Source organism: Bombus vancouverensis, chromosome 7, assembly GCF_051014615.1.
Source record: "Bombus vancouverensis nearcticus chromosome 7, iyBomVanc1_principal, whole genome shotgun sequence".
Lineage (NCBI taxonomy): Eukaryota > Metazoa > Arthropoda > Insecta > Hymenoptera > Apidae > Bombus > Bombus vancouverensis.
The window spans coordinates 8,986,972-9,005,936 of NC_134917.1; the positions used below are offsets into that span (position 1 = coordinate 8,986,972).

The 18,965-nt window shown below is 32.0% G+C and overlaps 3 protein-coding genes and 1 long non-coding RNA gene across 9 annotated transcripts; 2 read left to right on the plus strand and 2 right to left on the minus strand.

Moving 5' to 3' along the window:
- Nucleotides 1-1,871: 1,871 nt before the first annotated feature.
- LOC117159035 (uncharacterized) lies at nt 1,872-12,058 on the plus strand. Of its 5 annotated transcripts, none has more exons than XM_033338520.2 (13): nt 1,872-2,228; nt 5,323-6,148; nt 7,578-7,776; nt 7,877-8,229; nt 9,253-9,452; nt 9,848-9,875; nt 9,972-10,112; nt 10,395-10,624; nt 10,825-10,936; nt 11,064-11,126; nt 11,222-11,298; nt 11,425-11,652; nt 11,810-12,058. In XM_033338520.2, the coding sequence occupies exons 2-13, from the start codon at nt 5,582-5,584 to the stop codon at nt 11,934-11,936; spliced, it is 2,325 nt and encodes a 774-aa protein (XP_033194411.2). In that variant the 5' UTR covers nt 1,872-2,228; nt 5,323-5,581; the 3' UTR covers nt 11,937-12,058. The 5 variants fall into 5 exon arrangements, with proteins under 5 accessions (XP_033194411.2, XP_033194409.2, XP_033194410.2 ...); XM_033338518.2 differs by having other exon boundaries at nt 1,873-2,228; nt 11,222-11,328; XM_033338519.2 differs by having other exon boundaries at nt 1,873-2,228; nt 11,422-11,652.
- Nucleotides 12,059-12,090: 32 nt separating this feature from the next.
- wda (will decrease acetylation) lies at nt 12,091-15,087 on the minus strand. Of its 2 annotated transcripts, none has more exons than XM_033338524.2 (10): nt 14,650-15,087; nt 14,391-14,548; nt 13,948-14,287; nt 13,602-13,834; nt 13,304-13,486; nt 13,058-13,210; nt 12,856-13,003; nt 12,558-12,726; nt 12,301-12,484; nt 12,091-12,223 (listed from the first exon to the last, which is right to left on the minus strand). In XM_033338524.2, exons 1-10 carry the CDS (start codon nt 14,716-14,718, stop codon nt 12,091-12,093), a joined length of 1,770 nt encoding a protein of 589 aa, XP_033194415.1. In that variant the 5' UTR covers nt 14,719-15,087. The 2 variants fall into 2 exon arrangements, with proteins under 2 accessions (XP_033194415.1, XP_033194416.1); XM_033338525.2 differs by having other exon boundaries at nt 14,646-14,717.
- A 284-nt stretch (nt 15,088-15,371) lies between these two features.
- Nucleotides 15,372-18,883, minus strand: LOC117159037 (uncharacterized). The gene is made up of 11 exons (XM_033338523.2): nt 18,397-18,883; nt 18,104-18,251; nt 17,769-17,944; nt 17,519-17,691; nt 17,230-17,383; nt 17,041-17,085; nt 16,812-16,962; nt 16,312-16,670; nt 15,895-16,187; nt 15,714-15,821; nt 15,372-15,487 (listed from the first exon to the last, which is right to left on the minus strand). The coding sequence occupies exons 1-11, from the start codon at nt 18,472-18,474 to the stop codon at nt 15,391-15,393; spliced, it is 1,782 nt and encodes a 593-aa protein (XP_033194414.2). The 5' UTR covers nt 18,475-18,883; the 3' UTR covers nt 15,372-15,390.
- Nucleotides 15,416-16,733, plus strand: LOC143302927 (uncharacterized). Its single transcript, XR_013058792.1, has 3 exons — nt 15,416-15,551; nt 15,700-15,838; nt 16,031-16,733. It is a non-coding gene; the product is annotated as an uncharacterized LOC143302927 (long non-coding RNA).
- Nucleotides 18,884-18,965: the final 82 nt, after the last annotated feature.

Genomic DNA, 18,965 nt, shown 5'->3' on the forward strand with positions numbered 1-18,965 from the left:
TGCACTTTATATTCCAAAAGCGATATCTGAGAGATGTTTACTTACCAAAAGGTATAAGAATAAGTTAAACAAAACGATAAAACAAATAAACCGTTATACGGCTATATAATATTAGTTAAAATTCTTTAAAATATCATTTTTGAAATATAAACGGGAATCTTTTATATATTCTGAATTCGAAATAATTTCTTAATGACTCACTTATATACCTAAGATTATATATATTTATATTCGATTCTAAATAAACCGAAGGCTGAAAAATTTTGTTCGTGTCAAATTAAAATATACTCGATAAAATATGTTTTATCGAGAAAATAAAAGGAACGAAAAAATAAGAAATCCGCACGCAGAATGCAAAGTTGGGTCATCGTTGGATGACCGTGAATGATAAGCATTTATTTCTGTAACAAAAGCTCGTATACGTAAATGGAGAATTTCAGACAAGTTTTCCTGCTTCTTATCCGAATTTTCTTTTTTCCTCGATATTAAACCCGTGAGAATTAGATCTATGATATATTATTAGTCATCAACGATACATAGAAATTATATATGCAATGGCTTGCATTGGTAGTTTGTTCCTTATTCAGTCACCTAGATTTTATTTCCTGGTAAACTTATTCACGTTCGTTTACATCAAACAGAAAACCGCGAAATTACACGGATATTTACTCGCAGGGTTTCCCATAAAAATAGAACCTGGGGGTTCACACATGTACGACATTGGCCTGAATACCTTCCATGAAATGCACTCGCATAAAAATAACCGTGTTTCCTTGAGATCGTATTAAAAATCATAATCGTACGTGTATCACGATGAAGTTGCAACTTAGTTTCTCCACTTTGTTTCCTTATAAGAAATTCACGTTAATGTTACAATTATCCTGATCTTTATGGCCTCATGTTGATTTTTCAAGAAAATTTCTGATTAAGTTCTACACGTACGTCATAGAACCCATAAATATCAGCCACTGCATTCATAACGATAGGAAAGACGAACGATTTTCTCGTATTAACAAATGAGCGTCGTCTCTTTATAAATTACTAGCATATAGCGCGCAACGATGATAAAACGTATATGCAGCTGAATGAATGAAAGGGATCCATAATCGAGCAAATCAAAAATTAATGAATAACTGAAAACCGATATCCAGGACAAAAGGAAGATTTGTTTCGCGTTAAAAAATTGTTGACATTTCGATGGAAAATATCCAGTTACCAGCTTTGATATTCTCTGTCGTATGAAATTTTGTATTTTTTATAGCATACTGTAGTATGTAATGGAAATGTATGGAAATCTGTCTATATTTAGAAACACGCAGTAATTCCCAATTATACTACTTTACATAAGTTATCTAATATTGGGTTAATGCATGCGACTATCGCAATTATAGAACAAAACAAAAATAAAATAGAATTGCCTTCTGATTCATTAGTGTTCACCATTTCTATCCTAATTACTCTATTTGCAGTGTTCCCAATTATTATCGATCGTAAATTTCACTGATCACTGTCTGATCCTATGTTAGAATAAAATAGAGTAAATTCAAAGTATAAAATAATAAACGCCAGTACTTATGAAACGAGATGATGGCATTAATACTTCCTACATCTTCAATAAGCAATAAAAAAAACTAACACTACTACTGTAAGCGTGTCAGAGGCGATTTATGCTTCATACAAATTACCAGAATGCTTGAACAGATATCGTTTGTGATTCCCCGGCTGCGTCTAGACGCGTGTTATAATGTACGCGTGTACAATAATGCACATATACCTACCGAATACGTTTCGAAAACATTTGAATCCGGATGAAAAAAGTATGAAAACGCGAAAGAGATACGAAGGAGGAAAACGGCAGTGGAAGAGGTGAGAAAAAGAGACAAAAACCGGTATAAAGGTGGAAAAAGAGGGAAGAAGTTCGAAAGGCGAGGATAGAGCCTGTCGGAGAGAGGATGGTAGAGCGAGAAAGAGAACAGTTTTACACGCGTTCGCATTCAGTGTGGCTGCGGCGTTCGTGCCAGTCGTATTCCGTTGCTTGTTTTCAGCTTTTATTACTCTATTTCACATCTATGACCCTGTTGTTGCTGATTTAAACGAGAATGAACGACACGAAGCACGCAAAACCTGATTTCCGTCACCATTTTTCTCTATGAGGGACACGCGAATAAACGATGCGCTCAGACCCAGGAACACGTGAATCTCCAAGTCGTTTAAAATCGCAACATTAGGTAAGAGAAGCTTTATTTTATAATGATGCGTTTTATTAACCGCTGTTCCACGTATTCTGCCATTACGCCGACCTGTTTGATAAAAATACCCCATCCAATTAAAACTAAATTTTGAAACTAAAAGAATCCGAAGTTTATTATTCCCTATGTGCCATCTTCATTTCGCGTTATTCGATTAAGAATAATTAGTCGTTATTTCGCAACAGCTTGTATAACGCGGCTTTACTTAAGAGATAAGAAAACAAAGTCTTCAAAGTCTGTGGACATTTCCTGTTACGAATGGTATTTTGATATTTGCTTGCAAATCTTGAATCGCATGCTCTTTTCGATTGAATCTTCGGCGTATTAATAGCGTACAAAATATAAAATTGTAAATGAATTTTTACAATATGAATTATTCGTAAGCAAACGTAATATCCGTCTTGTGATTTTTAAGCGAACGGTGTATCTTGGAAAATGGGAAAGTAAACCAGCTACAAAGCTACTAAGGAGCTAACTTCGATATTCACCAAACCGAGTAATCCGCTGTCTAAAATAGATATGAGCGCAAAATACTCGATGCAATAAATAATTTCGTAATGTTATCTCAGTTAGAATTGCTAAATTTAATTTTTCCGTTTTGTTTTCATTAATACAGTTTATCGGGGTAAAGTAAGGCTGTAAGCTCGCATTCAGAAGAAATGTAGTTTAGTATACTTTTACTCTCAATATCTTGTGAACGCGATTCTCGTCGAAGGCAAGTGGAAAGAATACGGAGTTTCCCGCGCCCCTCGGATCAGATAAATCGGTACTGGTGAAAGTTACGCAAAATCTCGTTCAATTAAATAACTCGGACGGAATGATATACATTTTCAAGTATCCTTTTGACTATGTAAAAATCGTTTGTTTTAGCTACTGTCTCCTATCCAAATTCTCGCGACGATGCACACGACGCGTGACTAATTTCCGCGCGCGTGAAATCGTAGAAATATTTAATGTTATTATATATAATTGGATCTTTTCTCCATCTCAGTATCACGGTCAAGCTAGAGCGAACTTGTACCTTGTACTTAGGTAATACTACAGTAATAAATATGAAAAGTGAGGTAATCTGATTAACTTAAATCAACCATAAACGATGGACAGTCTAACCAGTAATATCAAAAGAATTAGATTTTTGATAGAAAATATCGTTAACACTACGAACTGTACGTATTAAGACATTTACATTTGATATAAATTAAACGTTTTATTTTCTAGCTATTTTATTAATTATAATTTCACTTGCATCGCTATGATCTCATTCGCATCCCTTTCTAATTTATTTATATCGTAATATAAGTACGATATAATAATCGCAAATCTTTCCTATGATATTGAATGAAATAATAAAAATATTTGTCGGAGTTGTCCAACCAATGTAACGAATAGATGTTTTGATACTTATATCTGGCAGTTTACATCTACGAAGTTCTAGGAAGATCGAACGCAACTTATATACAACTCATCCGTTAAAGTTTTCGACAAATATATCGATGTCAAACGGAGTGGTTTCTGAGCAAATAGTAGCTGATGGCGAATATTGTGTCGCACGCGTGCATTCACGATGGACATTTGCAATTGCAATTAAGACTTGTTGAACTATATAGATTACTGCTCGCGAGTACCCAGATATTTTAGTTGATTCGAAGCACGGCACATAAATAAATAGCTTGTAGAATTAACAAACAGTAAACTGTAATGATACGTTTAAAAATTGCCCAACAGTATATTAATATCCAATATATCTATTGAGTTTCGTCCAATTTTTTAAGTATCGCTGCTTGCATATTAACGGTCATGGTCCTTTTATAAGCTTAGAAGAATTTTTTTATTTTATCTATATCTTGCAACTAATAGACAGTCCGGGAGTAAAGAAATTTCACAAATTTGTTTTGTTATAAATCTTCTTGAAAAATCCGTAACTTGTTTGATTCTTATCGTTAGAGGCGCCAGTATTTCATTGCATATTCACTAGTCTGTTTAAAATCACTTTTCCAATGTCATAACGATGAATTATCAATAACGGAAATGAAATCCTCATTTACCAACATACAATTCTTTTATTCGCATCGTTGACTGTATCAATATCAACGGTATGTCTATCAGTTGCGACTCCTAATTCAAAGATTAAAAAATCGGAACTTTGTCAAGTACCAAGATAATTCTGTAAGATCTGACAAACTTTGTTATTGTACATAAATTTTGAAGACAATATTCAATACAATATTAATACAAATTACACAATACAAATCAAACAATATTAATTTTGTAATTAAGGCACTCGATCCTTCTTTGCAATTAAAACGTATCCCGTCAGAAATGAACAAATATGCGAAATACTTTTGAACAGCGATCTAAATCGGCGAGCTACATACCCACGTACGTACGTATGTCTTAATTACGCTAACGCGTAGAAGTTGCGGGCACATGTGGATGTTTAACGCGCAGGTTTAACATTAGACCATCCAGTGGCAAGGACAAGCCAATTTATTCCTTCAATGGTATGATCGCCGCGCTAAATTGGATAAATCGGCGACGGTCCTAATTAACGTACAGGCCTAATGTATGCAAACTGTTTATATCGGCAGGAGGAAAAGGCAACTGTAAAACGGACCGCGCGTTCCCATCCTCGTTGATTAAAATGTTCTGGTTCATTTGACGCGCGGGTCGCTACACTCTTTACTCGTTGACATTGATACGCCGCTCGGTATTACGCAATAATCTCCTTAGCACGGTGCTGTTAACTATGTTACAACTTTCCGTGGGTGTTTCGCGAACTTGCCCGCGCTGGGAATTGAATATCATACCATAACCGCGTCTCTTGCGTATGCTGATTTCTCATGGTTCTACAATGCAGATAGATTATTCTAATTGTAAGATAATTCGAAAATATTCCAATGTGTGTGTATGCGTGTATGTGTTCATATCTTTCTTTAATTATAATTTAAATAATAATAATAGTAACGATATATCTGTGCTTGATCGAGGTTTAATGGCTAATACGATCTTTAGACTTAACTCATTAAGAACCCAACATTGCGGCAACGCATCTGATTCTGTAATTTCTTTTCAGTGAATTCACATTATCGAATTCCACTAAATTCATCGTAATCGTGAAAAATAATCGCAACAATTTGCTGAATATCTTGTTCGTGAAACGAATCTCCACGAAGATATTCACATAAGAATCCATTAATCTAATTGCAATATACAAATATGATACCAGAGAATTGTGATTTAAATAGATAAGAAAGAAGTGAAACGTCCAAAAGGAATAGCGATATCACGGTGAAGAGCCGTTAAAACAACCCGTGGAAATTAAAAACCATCAAATGGACGAATCCACGAGTGATAATGAGAAACAGCCTCGATCACAAGAAGTGGACGCAGATCAGAAGCAACAAACCTCTACAAAAGCGACAAATTATATGACATCGAACGACACTGACTTATCGAAAATTCCAAAACGAAAATTGTCTGTATTTTGTCGATCGTTCGACGTGATCGCGCAGGTCGATCAAGAGAAGGAGAAACAGACGCTGGATTTTCGAAGAACGTCAAGCAGCCCGTCCGTACAAATCGAAAGAACTCGAGAGGACGCCGATTCGAAGAATGGTCAGATCGATCAACAAGCGAGCTTGCAGGAAAGACACTTCGTCGATGATTATCGTTCGTTGAACGAGAACGGGAAGTTTTTGAGCTGCTCCTCGCCGAGTCGGCTCAGCGAAAAGCCCTCGTCGAATAACGGGCAAGTTTCGAAAGCTGGATCATTATCTCCGATAGGGTTCAAGCTACCTCAAGTTCTAGAGGACACGATCGTCGATAATTACGCCACGATTACCGAGACGTCAATCGGGAAACACTATAAGTTGAATAACAATGGGAATTACGAGTACAAAGTAAGCTGTAACAAAAACTCGTAACAAAAACGATCCTTGGCTATGTTTATCTTTCTTTATAAAAGCGAAAGAATATCTCAACGTCTTCGATCTATTAACTGGGGTAGACGAGACTAGCTCGTCATTCAGATCCTAATCTTTCAGTCTTAATAATATCTTTATCTAGTACTTCTTTATACAGGATGATTGGTAACTGGTGGTACAGGCGAAAAGGGGGTGATTCTACGCAAAAAAGGAAGTCGAAAATATAGAATAAAAATTTTTCGTTTGAGGCTTTGGTTTCGAGAAAATCGACTTTGAATTTTCGCTCGGTAACCGTACACTTTATCACGTCTCGTTATAACGGATCTCAGTGTAGATCGTTGCCTCGATTGACGTTATTTTTTTAATTTAAAAAATTTTTTAAATCTTAAATTTTTATTCTATATTTTCGACTTCTTTTTTCGCGCAGAATCACCCCCTTTCCGCTTGTACCACCAGTTACCAACCACCCTGTATATGTTTGATTTTATGTTTAAGATAAAACGTATAAAACGCGTATTTGCATTCGATTTGAAATCGACCCTACTGCGGACTTCGAATTTATTCGACAACAAAGATTTTTAACTTTTTTGAAGAAAACATTTAACGTTGAGCAACGTTAGATATATGTCCGGTTAAAAGACAATCCATTTGACGAGTTAATTTTTGTTCGATATATTACAATGAATAAATAGAATATAGAAGAAAGCGTTATTATCTAAAATATTGGAAAACTTAATAAGGACCGTGATTGTTATGAGTCTCCCGATTTAACTCTTAATGGTTCCTGTTGGTATTTTCTCTTGGAGGATATTTCAGTCGGACTGTTTTCATGGCAAACTGATTCTCTGATACGATTTGCGAGTCGAATTAATTTCGTAGAACTTCGCTGAATCTACTGCATCGAAAATATTTTTCTTAGGATTATTCCGGTCGCAATGAAGAACGAACTCATTCGGAAATGAATCCTCTTTTAAATACTTCTGCGCGATGGTTTCCTGATATAACTATTTTATTTGATCATACATATTTGTTTGTTGATTTTATACAATTGAAAATGCTCGAACGTTAAATCTTCTAAAACTCTTACATATTATCATATTATAGCAATGGAATAAAAATTCCTTACGAATGATCCGTGGCTAAGGGTTATAACGCAACGTGTACAGAATTCCAAAATTGTATCGCTTTCACATATCATCTAGAAACCGAGAAAAAGAAGGAAAAGGAACAAAACCTTGGCCCAATTTCCAGCATCATCGTGTATTCCACAGAACTATGTTATATATATTACATGATTTATCAGACAGCTAAACCGAGTCTAGTCTAAAGTTAGAACCCACCAGTGGACCGTTAAGAGTTAAAAATAATCTTCTTACTCTTAATGATTGTTGTCTTTCGATCACAGGTCGCCGACGAAAGTGCCGTGATCAATTCGCGCCAAACCAATTCGTCACCCAACCTAACCAATACTATTCGATCATTCGCCAAAGAAAAAGTTGGAAACGCCGAAACGAACAGCTCTGCTGCCAATGGAACGGCCGAGCCGCAACATGGAAATTCACCGCAAACGCGTTCAGCATGTTCGCGAGCCATCACGTGCACCGGTAAATCGCAGAAAGTCTATACACAGCTCGATCAAGTTAAAAAACCTAAAAATACAATAAGATGTATATTGTTGGAGATCTATTTCTCTCTGATTCGCAGATCTGGTTAAGATCAAAGATTCGGAGTATCCCCGCTCGTTTGTGAACGCGTCGGGTGCCCGTCGTCTTGGGAAATATACATCAGTCGATGCCGAAATGTCGAGTCACGAGGATAGCTCGATGGGTTCCGATAGCGAGGACGATTCGATCGAACGGACCGTGCACGCCACGATATGTACGCGAAACGAGACGAAGAATGAGAGGTCACGATCGAAAAGTAACAGCCCGTTGTCACAAACCTTGTCGTCTATCTCGATGGGTGAACCCTTCAGGAAACTCAACATAAGGGAAATCCATGATCAGAAAGTGGCGGAGGATGTTGAGGAACTTTGTCTGGAACGAGTGGAGCGACAAGTTGGTAATCCTTTTAAAATATCACTTGTTCTTTTTATTCCTATAGAAAATATACTTGTTTTCCGTAAAAATATCGAAACGTATATCACTGGTGACAAGCATTAAGACACCTGCTGATGAATTGAGCGCCGTCGTCATTTCTATTTTCTGGTTACTTTGTCATAGATTTGTCGTTTTAATTTTATTCTCATCTTGTTATACATTTGTATAATTTATTTATTTTATGCTATAATTGTAATGTAGTAATTAATTGATTTTATGGCGTAAAATACTGGATGACATAAAGTTAAGTTTTCAATAAATATAACGAATAGGTGTCCTAATGCGTACGGTGGTTACACGAAATATGTATAATCACAGAATATGTGTTTAGATCCTGTTATGTAATTATAAAGGTTCGATACTATGAAAATACGATGCAGAAACTGATAAAAAGTCATTTTGTAGGAAAACAAAGGCATTTACTTCACATGCAAATACTTACAATGTATGTACTTACAATGTATATACGTGCAATGTAGGTAGATTGAACATTATTCTCAATTATCTCTCGAAACGTATTAAACATGCTCGTAGTTATTTCTGCGAAATGAATGATTTACCGCTAGACGGTTCCGATCTTAGAATATAATCTAATCTGCGAGAAAAAAGGAAGAAAAATTGATAAACTGCGCTGGCATTTGCGATGGAGACCTTCGGCATTGCCAGACGTTTGAAATATTGTGTATGTATGTACCTTGAGTCGTAGCTGTACCACATGGTCGCATTACATCTGGCGATCTATTCCGTTCGATAGGAAAAATAATATTTGTTCTAGAAGCAAAACGCGAAGCACATATAACAGTTCGGGAAATTCGAAATAAAGCGTACGGACGCTTTTACTGAAATTCCCTTTCGATTTCGCGCATTGAGATATTTATAGAGAAGCCGAAAAACGCTGAAAACTCGGTATCGGTTTAAGAAACGAAATGATATTCTTCGCGAATATATGTGTGTGTATCGTTTGATATCGTTTGCCACTAGAAACTTTTTGCCGCAAGGAGATCTCTGTCGGAAGGCGACTGCGAACGATACCATCGTACGAAACGTCGTTGCAGATGCGTCAAAGAAGAGGAATCGCTCGATGAAGAACAAAAGGAATTTCCAGCTTTTCCTAGCTTCAACGACACTAGGTTACAAATCATGGGGTTATCGTGCTCCAATGATATAGACAGTGTATACAGGTACACACGAGTCAAAGTACTATCTTTTTAATTTATTCCAGTGTATATTCTCTATGCGAAAACCACAGGGGAAACATACGTACGTCACATTTCATCTTTTTCACGTGGATGCAATTTTAAAATCCACTATTTCGTCAACCAATTACATGCTACTAAAATAGTTCTTTCATTGAATATGAAATTATCAAATATTGAATATTCTATTTACTTGAATATGAGACTCGTCTCGAAAAAAAGATTAAATCATTAGAAATCCTTTCATCAATGATTTTCTGACTCGATTGCATTCGGTCCAAGATAAGCGCGAGTGCCCGGCTGTTTTCGTTGAACGATAGCGTATATGCATTTTCAGATCTGAATTAATTCTATCTCTTTTTCCTCTTTGTTTGTTACAGGGAAAATATACCAGAGAACGAGCTCGAGGTTAATAAGTTATCAGATATACGTAACATTACGAAATTAACGAGTGTACATTTAGTTTTATTCTGTGTAAATATCGACCCGCTTTCTTAATTTCAGCGCAAATATATTGCATTTTCGATAGGACTTAGTACGGATAGGATCACTCTGCATAGGAGGATGGCATTGTCGCTTCGTCAACGAGATCAATCGGAACGAAACTTTATGAATGAAATTCAAAAGATGCAAGAAGATATAAACGTAAATATAATTTATTACCTTCTTTCATCGCTCATCGCTGTTGTTCACGAATCGATCTCTTGTCAATTTTCCCAAATATCAATTATACCAATTATAAAAATATATAAATATATATTTTTGAAAAAACTAACTTGTCATTGCAATAAATTAATACAGCCAATTCATAAAAACTCAGAAAGCGTTAATATTGAAACCGTTTTACAATTTTTGAAAGAATTTTATATGTTCAGAGACTATTAATCATTATTATTATTATTATTTACCTGTTATTTTCCGTTAAAGGGTCTGTGTCCACTTTGCACGGATCAAGAGTCGATAGACAAAATAGAAAATGTCCGTCATCAGCTAGACATGATAGCACGCTCGGCCCATAGAGTTTCTTGCGCCGCTGAAACACTCGGAGCAGTGTACCAGGAGCATAGAATCTCTCGAGCAATCTTCATAGGTGACAAGTATTTGCAGTTATTGCGATCCAGATGTGAAAATCTGGCAGCAGATATCGCAGAAGTCAAGTAAGCATATTCCTCAAAACTTCCTTTTGTTTATTTATCTCATTGTGTTTCTCGCAATATTCGTAAATTAAATTGATATTCTTCTCATGCTGAAAAATAAAATATAATCATAATTAATTGTCAGAAATTATCTGCCATAAAAAATAATCTTCTTTCTTTTCAAGGCGATTTAATAATATTTAGAAATTATAATTTTTCAGACAAATATTGTTGAAGAACAATATCATGATAGAAGAAACTACTGGAGAGGTGGGAGATGATTTACCTAAACTTAGATACAGAAATGGATTACCCTGCAATAATCGAACAATGGTTTGAAAATTAGTAATGTATTAGACAAGATACAATATATTGCGCTGGTATATGCGCGAAATTGTAGATTTATCAACAGAATATGTTCGCTATTAATTAATTCTTTTTTAACTAATTTTATTTACAGATGACTAGGAGAAGAGCGAGCATCGCTACAATTTCGCGACCCTTGAGTGCACAGGACATAAAGGCAATACTTTTCGTCATACTATTATATCTTCTATGTAAAAATTACAAGAAAAAGCTACAGTTAAATAGAGAAATTTTTTCTTTTTTTAAATTCAGGAAACTCCTAGGCAACGTAACTCTGTTTCCGGAAGAGTTAACTTAAGACGGCCATCGTTATGCTTCGAAACGCAGAGGTGGGAAAACGAAAAATTAAACCGAACGGAGTTTGTACTATTTTCTTATTCCGCTGACTAACAATAATAAAATATATTTAAAACGATAAGAAAAATAAATGAAATGATGTTTCCATATTTCAGCAGCACAAATAGTGTTGTGGAATTACGTGACATTTTTGAGCACACTGAGCCGCGGAGAAATTCCATTGAAGAAAATAACAATCTCTTAAGAAACGACCAAAGTAATAACATTAGTAGTATGAATTGTAACATAGCCAGTAATACAAGGGATAAGGATCGATCAATTATCAAACAAAATTCTTTCTTGGAATCAAGTGTAACTAAAACTGTTGAAAAGCAGATAAAATCATGGTAATTACTCATTTAATAAGAAATGGTATATAATTAAATAAAAAGTAAATACAGAAACGTATTATTAGTTCATATTAAATATCTAAAATTATAATGAAATATAAGAAAGCGAACTTTTCAAAAAATACTTAACGTTTGTTAAACGTTTTGTTTTCAGTATACGAACAACTGAGCCTTTACGAATAACTAGAAATATCGAAACATGGCGGTCGATATTATGGTTTACATTTATCTTTTTTCTCGGATTTTATGCCAAACAAATTACTTCAACATTTGTTACATAATATATTAAATGGTTTTAATAGTAAGATTTAGCGTTTTTGTGTTATGGTGTTGCAGTATTAAATATATATTTCCCCGTGTAATAACACTTACAAGGAATAATAAAAGACGGGATTTACAAATATATCGTATTTAATATTCTTTTCTTTCCGTATATTACAAATTGTCCACTGTTCCAATGCACACGAGCGAATTATTTTTATTGTAATAACGTAAAGAAAGGATGCTCGAGCAATAAGTTGAGAATATTTGTGGTGATTCTGTTTCAGGTACTAGACTTGATGAATTGCTGTAAAACAGTACAATTAAAATATAGTTTCAATATTAAAAATAAATATCTTTTCAATTTGTAGTATTGAAAATTACCTATTAACAATTTTAACATGATCATGTGTAGGCCATAAACGAATAGTGCCATCCAAACTTCCACTGGCAATGTATTGACCATCACAACTCCAGTCTAAATTCATAATCGTGTCTTCGTGGCCTTTAAGTTCAGTTAACAATGCGTTAGTTGATAAATCCCAAATAGAAATAGATTTGTCATCGCCTAGAATAAAGTCTCAATTAATAAATTACAAAATACATATTATTTTACGAAATATTATTATAAACTGTCTTACCTGCAGCTGCCAAATATTTCCCATCTGGACTAAAGGCTAAACTATAAATCGTTGACTGCGCGCCTATATATACCCTTAATAAATTTCCGTCGTCCTTATCCCATAATCTCACAGTCTTATCAGCAGACCCAGTCGCTAAATATCGAGCGTTTGGGTGAAATTTGACACACTACAAAATAATATAATATATAACAAAATTAATGCAAATTTTAAATTTATTTTTTACATATTTTTTTAAGTATATGAATCCTTGAATATATAAAAGGGAATATTTTTTTTATATATTTGAAATACATACATTTATATCTAAAAAGTGACCGGCAAATATACGTAATGGAAATATCCTATCTAAAGACCATAATTTGGCAGTTCTGTCATGAGAACCAGTTGCTACATATAGATTAAATACACTAAGATCCATACACCATATAGGATAATTATGACCACTGTAACAAATTACATTTTAGTTTTAGTGTATCATAGTCAATTTAAATACGTACCTATAAATTGCGGCACATGTGTAATCATTAAGTCTCCATGCCCTCATATCTTTATCACTAGATACAGAAAGTAATATATCCGATTCTGGAATAAACCTTAAATCATGTACAATATCGGTATGTCCTCTAAGTATCACTGCCCCTCCTTCAATCCTTAAGATGAAATACAAAATTGTATAATATTATATCGTTCTATGTACTTAATGCACTGAAATTTAAAAAGATTTTGAAATTATAGGAACTTACATTTCATCTGACGTATCGTAAAATTTATGTAAAAATGGAATATCAGAGGCAAATGTGAAGGAAGGTTCTTCATACTTTGGCTTAATTAATACTGTTTCATTTATACCCCACAGCCTAATCTCTGTAGTACTAAACCCTACTGCTAATTTATCCATATTGGGTGGAATGGCACCACTACTTGCACTATAAAGATAAATAAATAAATTTTATATGACTTCTGCAATTTTCTAATTATTACTACATTGACCTTCAACGAAATTAATTTTTTAGATAAATAAATTCCTATATATGTAATTACTTTTCAACAGCATTATTTACTGCAAATATTCGTAGAGGTTGATGAGCATTATTTCGAATTAATCTTATAGCCTCTTGTAATTCTCTCATTTCACGGTCAGCTCCAGTACCTGATGGTTGTTCTACATATCCATTAATCCCCACCTCAGAACGTATACTTGCATCTTCACATCCTTCTGTGTCTGTTTCAGGCACATCCATTTTCTTAATTATTGTTACATGAGTGTTTATTATCTAAAAATAAAATAATTATTAAATTATTATATTTTATATTATATATATAACAAAAAATAAAATAAATAAATAATTATTTTGTAATCAATATATAACATTTTTTATAATATTACCTGCATTAATATTATATGACCATGTTTTGAGAGAAATTGTTGAAGACATAAGTGAGCAACATCTGACATATCCACTTTATATTTTCTAGTTCTAAATGAATTAACTAAAGGTCTTAATTCAATATCTTGTACTGAAAATACACTGGATAGTTCTTCTAAAAAATCTTTCTCTGTTTCACTGTTGAATTCATTTTGATGTGATTTTAGAAATTGAATTGCTGCTTGCCTGTTACCAGTATGTAGCATCTCTAAATACAAGTGACAAAATACAGGGTATAGAAGCCCTTTTAATTCCATTTTTAATTTATCATCGAGTACAATATTTACCCACATCTTCAACCTAGAGAAAAAATATATTTTAAAAATGAAATCTCTCAGTAAAGATTATATATAATTAATTTAATATACTGAAACAGATATAACAAAAATTTAAAGAGATATACCGTTGATACGCTTGATCTGCAGCAGTAACATCAATGCTAATGGCACTAAAAATGATTGAATTATCTTGGGAAGTGGCAGAAGCAGCAGTTGCACTCAGAGTCATTTCATCACTTGTTCGGCAATGTATTTGATTGCCTTTACAAAAAATGTCGCTAGTCTATAATAGATATTTGAAAATAACAAGAGGTTATGTCAATTTAATAGTTGTAATTCAACTTCAAAAAACATTTTTTTAGTAAAAATAAGAACGTAACCTGCCTGATAATGACGTCGTTTTAAATATGATTCAATTGTAGCATTAATTAATTCACTCTTTAAACGTTTCATCTTTTTGAGATTATACGTTGGTTATGTTCAAATGAAAATATTTAACCATAAGAAAAACGTCAAATAATAAAAATCATTGAAAGTACGTAGTTTTAACAATTACTTAAAAAACCAATTGAATGCAAATAATATTCATATTTTGTCAACAATTAACAGAACAGACATCGAGTTTGAATAACTGCTATTATTATGTATGTTTCCATTAATGAAGTGAATTGGAACTTGAATAAACATTCAATTAGTAATGTTCGGCATATTGTTTTCATTACTAATTCCTCTTAAACTTTCATACTTTATTCAACCTTATTTATAACATATAGATCTATAAACAAATAGTTGCCGCTCGCCAGTCATTCTGAAAGTCAAAAACATATCTTTTCCCTAGAAAAGTACTTCTCATGCTTGAATTATTTGGGCACGTGTTTCTAATTTATGCATAAATATAAAACAATTAAATTTTCCATTAGCATTTAACATCAAATTGGATTGCTATATTTCTTATTCATAAATTCAAATATTTTGTCAACAAATTTAAACATAAGACTTTTGAAATGTTGAATAGCCATTAATACAGTATAGGGACATGTCGGACTTTAGTAATTTTAAGTAGGGGTAGTTTACTTACAACTAGAAATACTAATTGTTATAAACAGTTATAAATAATTGAAATATTTATTTATAAAAATCTAATTTTACATAATGTAAATGTTGTTTTATAAGATCTTCTTGGCCTGTGAATGGCACAATAATATTTAAGTCCACTGCTGACCTAAAATACATATATACATTGTAAAAGCTGATAATATAATAATATCGGTACCGGTACAAAAAAGGTATACAATATTCATATTTATACTGCTTTCATTAGCAATATTAATGTATTTTTTTTAATATATGTAATATCTATATTATATTACTTATTGAACATAATAGCATTATATTATCTTCTATAATAAAATTATTACACAAACGTATTTCTAGTAATGAAAACTTACAAATCAGAACAGAGCAAGTTTAAATCCTGAGGTATAAAGTATCTCATATGCGGAGACAAATCAACAAAAGGATCATTATCGTTTTCAAAATTGTCAAATTCTTTTAACCTGCAAAATATAAAAAGGTAATATAAATGCTACTTTTATTTAAATAAAAGTAGTAACTATAATTTGTACTAACCGTACAATAAAATGTTTAGGCTCTTGTAATGTCGATTTTCCGATATTACGTTTAGATAAATTAAATACTGTAGGAAATACTGCATCACGGAAATCGCCAATATTTATGAAACTATACTGTTCTAAATTTTTAACAGATAAACTATTGTTAAATCTTTGTGTGATTAATGCACGCATTATTGGAGTATCTACCCAAACAACGCGGCATTCTTTATGGAGCATTTCTGCAAACCAATCAAAAGCACCGACCTCGGCTACATAATTCCATTGCATGCCATCATACCAATCGTGTACCTGTAAGGTATATAGATATTACAATTAATCAATGTTACATTGTAATAGAAAATCACATCTTCAATTGTAGTAAATTATATCTTTGTAGTCTTTCTTAAACTGTATATTATTGTAAATAACTTACAACACACCGGCAAACATGGCTAAGTAGTCCGCGAAAATCTGCCATCAATGCCATAAACGATTCAGAACCCTTAGGATATAGCAATATAATATCTGTATTTTTAACATTGGCGTCTTCAAATTTTTCTTTTTTTTTATATTTAGTTTCATTGGTTTTAAGAACATTTCCATTGAAAATATTTCTTTGAAAGCTTTTTCCTTGCATACTATAAATATGTATGATATAGATGAGATACATAATTCCAATAATTGTAAATATAGTTAATGTAATAATAGTAATTGGCAGGTACGAATAAGAAGTTGTATCAGAATTAATTTTAGTTGGTACACCAAAAGTTGAAATAGTAATATCTTGACAACCTGTAAATAAAACATCCATTATATTATACTACACAGCAATAAAAAAGTTATTATACATCTAAATTCAAACTGAGAAATATTGACTATCTTAAGCAACAAATTAAGAAAGATATATAAATATAGTAATATCAGTTTACTTACTTTGATACCAAGAACATATGTCAGGTGGTTCCCATAAAGTGTATTCTTGACATCTTATATCACGATATAAAAATATTGAAACACAATAATTTACCTTTTGTGAAATTTCAGTTTGAAATGTCAAATTTCTATTATATACTTCATTTGTTAACTAATAGTGAAATAACAAATTTTAATTACATAACAGTATACTAGAGTATAACTGAGAAATATCAAACATAAGACTTACCAAAGTTGTATTAAAGTTATAATTTTTATCTCCTAAATAACTGTCCTAAAAATGATATATAAATTTTATAAAAATTTAGTTTACTTACATTATCAAATTCTAACTTAACATATACACAGGAGTCTAAATATTTCACAATAATATGAAACATCATCAATCTAGTCATATTATGTATTGTTAAAATTTTACCAAAACATTGAAGCTCCAAACAGCATTAGGAAATTCTTTCTTATTAAAAGGACAGCTTTCATTTCCAGATGAATCATACCAAAGTTTTCCCAACCTTATTACTCCAGCTGTAACCATAGGTTTATAAAGGAGTACCTCAAGAAGTCCCATTTTTCTAAATTTATCAAATTTTCAAAATTTAAATAAAATTCTAATATTTAAGAAAATATGACATAAAAATATTATATAACTATTTTCTTAATAGATATTGTACAAATTAATCAATCTTTACTTCACAATATAAACTTACTTATCAATATTATAGTCATATGTACATTCAAATATTGGTGTCATGATTTCTGTTCGTTTATATTTAGTTTTTATGAATTTATTATGTTTTAACATCTTTACATCCTTATCAAAAGAAAATTGAACAGAATAACATGCGGTAAATATATATGGAACAAAAATTCCAATAGTGTTCTAAAAAACAAAGAATAGATGTTAAATCTTCCGACAAATTATTCATTTTATACAATGTCAAAATTAAAAGTTATTACCTGATACTGTTTATCTGAAACAAACCATATGGTACTCCTAGTATGAGTTTCACTTCCATAAGAGTTGTGAAATTTATAATTGACACACTTTTCTTCACTAGTTGATGCATTAGTTAACAAAGTTAATACATATTTACATATACTTTTTGGTGGTTTAAGATTAATCTGTATAATAGCTGTGAAACATTAAATATGATTTAAAAATTTTATAATGTAACATAAATAGATTTTATTTATACTTAAAATGTTATTATTATTACATATATATATACTTTAGTCTAATTATTTGTTCTGAAAATCTAGATATATATTTATAAATATATATTATTATTTACCAGGAGATTCAGAAGCTTCATTTTTATTTTCTATTATTGAAAAATTAACATCAGTGGAAATATCTTCGCTTGTACAATATCTTATAGATGAGATATTATTATTCAAGTTATTTGTTAATATTTTACAACCATCAGTATCACAGATATACTGTAAGTAAAAAATTTTTTTAATAAAATAAAGTAAATATAGGGCTCTATTTTTACAAGCGATATTGATAAATGAGTGATGAATATACAGGCATAAAAATAAATATCAAATATTACATTTAATTACTTATTGTACCTATACTTACTTTACGTTCATTTGTGTATGGAAAAGATGAATATGTAACTGCAATCAGGAACACAGTTATCATATAACCTTTAAGCATAACTGAACTATGCTTTTACAGAATCTATATCGTATTCAAACTTTGTATACTTTATAATCAAATTTTTAAATTTCCTATGAATTTTTTGTGTTTATTTAGAAAAAAGGATTCTCACAATCTTTCCAATTAAAAAAATTGACACACATTATCTCCGACTGTTGATACTATTTTAATACGTATTTTTAAATGGAACATACTTATTCAATGTCACATCCATGTGTGTAACAGAAAAATGTTGTAACGGAGTAGCGATAACAATCTTTAAAAATAAAGCGAATTTGCTTGTATGTGTATGCACATGTATGTATACACATGCGCGTTGCTCAAGCAGCGCCTTTTAAATTCGGTATCTATATATACATATACTGATTAAGATATTGGTTACAAAAAATAATATCTAAACTGTTAATATTTGGAAAAATATAAGAAATTTACAAAGAAAAAAATATAAGAAAGTTACAAAAGAATTGTAGACAAACTTACCTATTCTT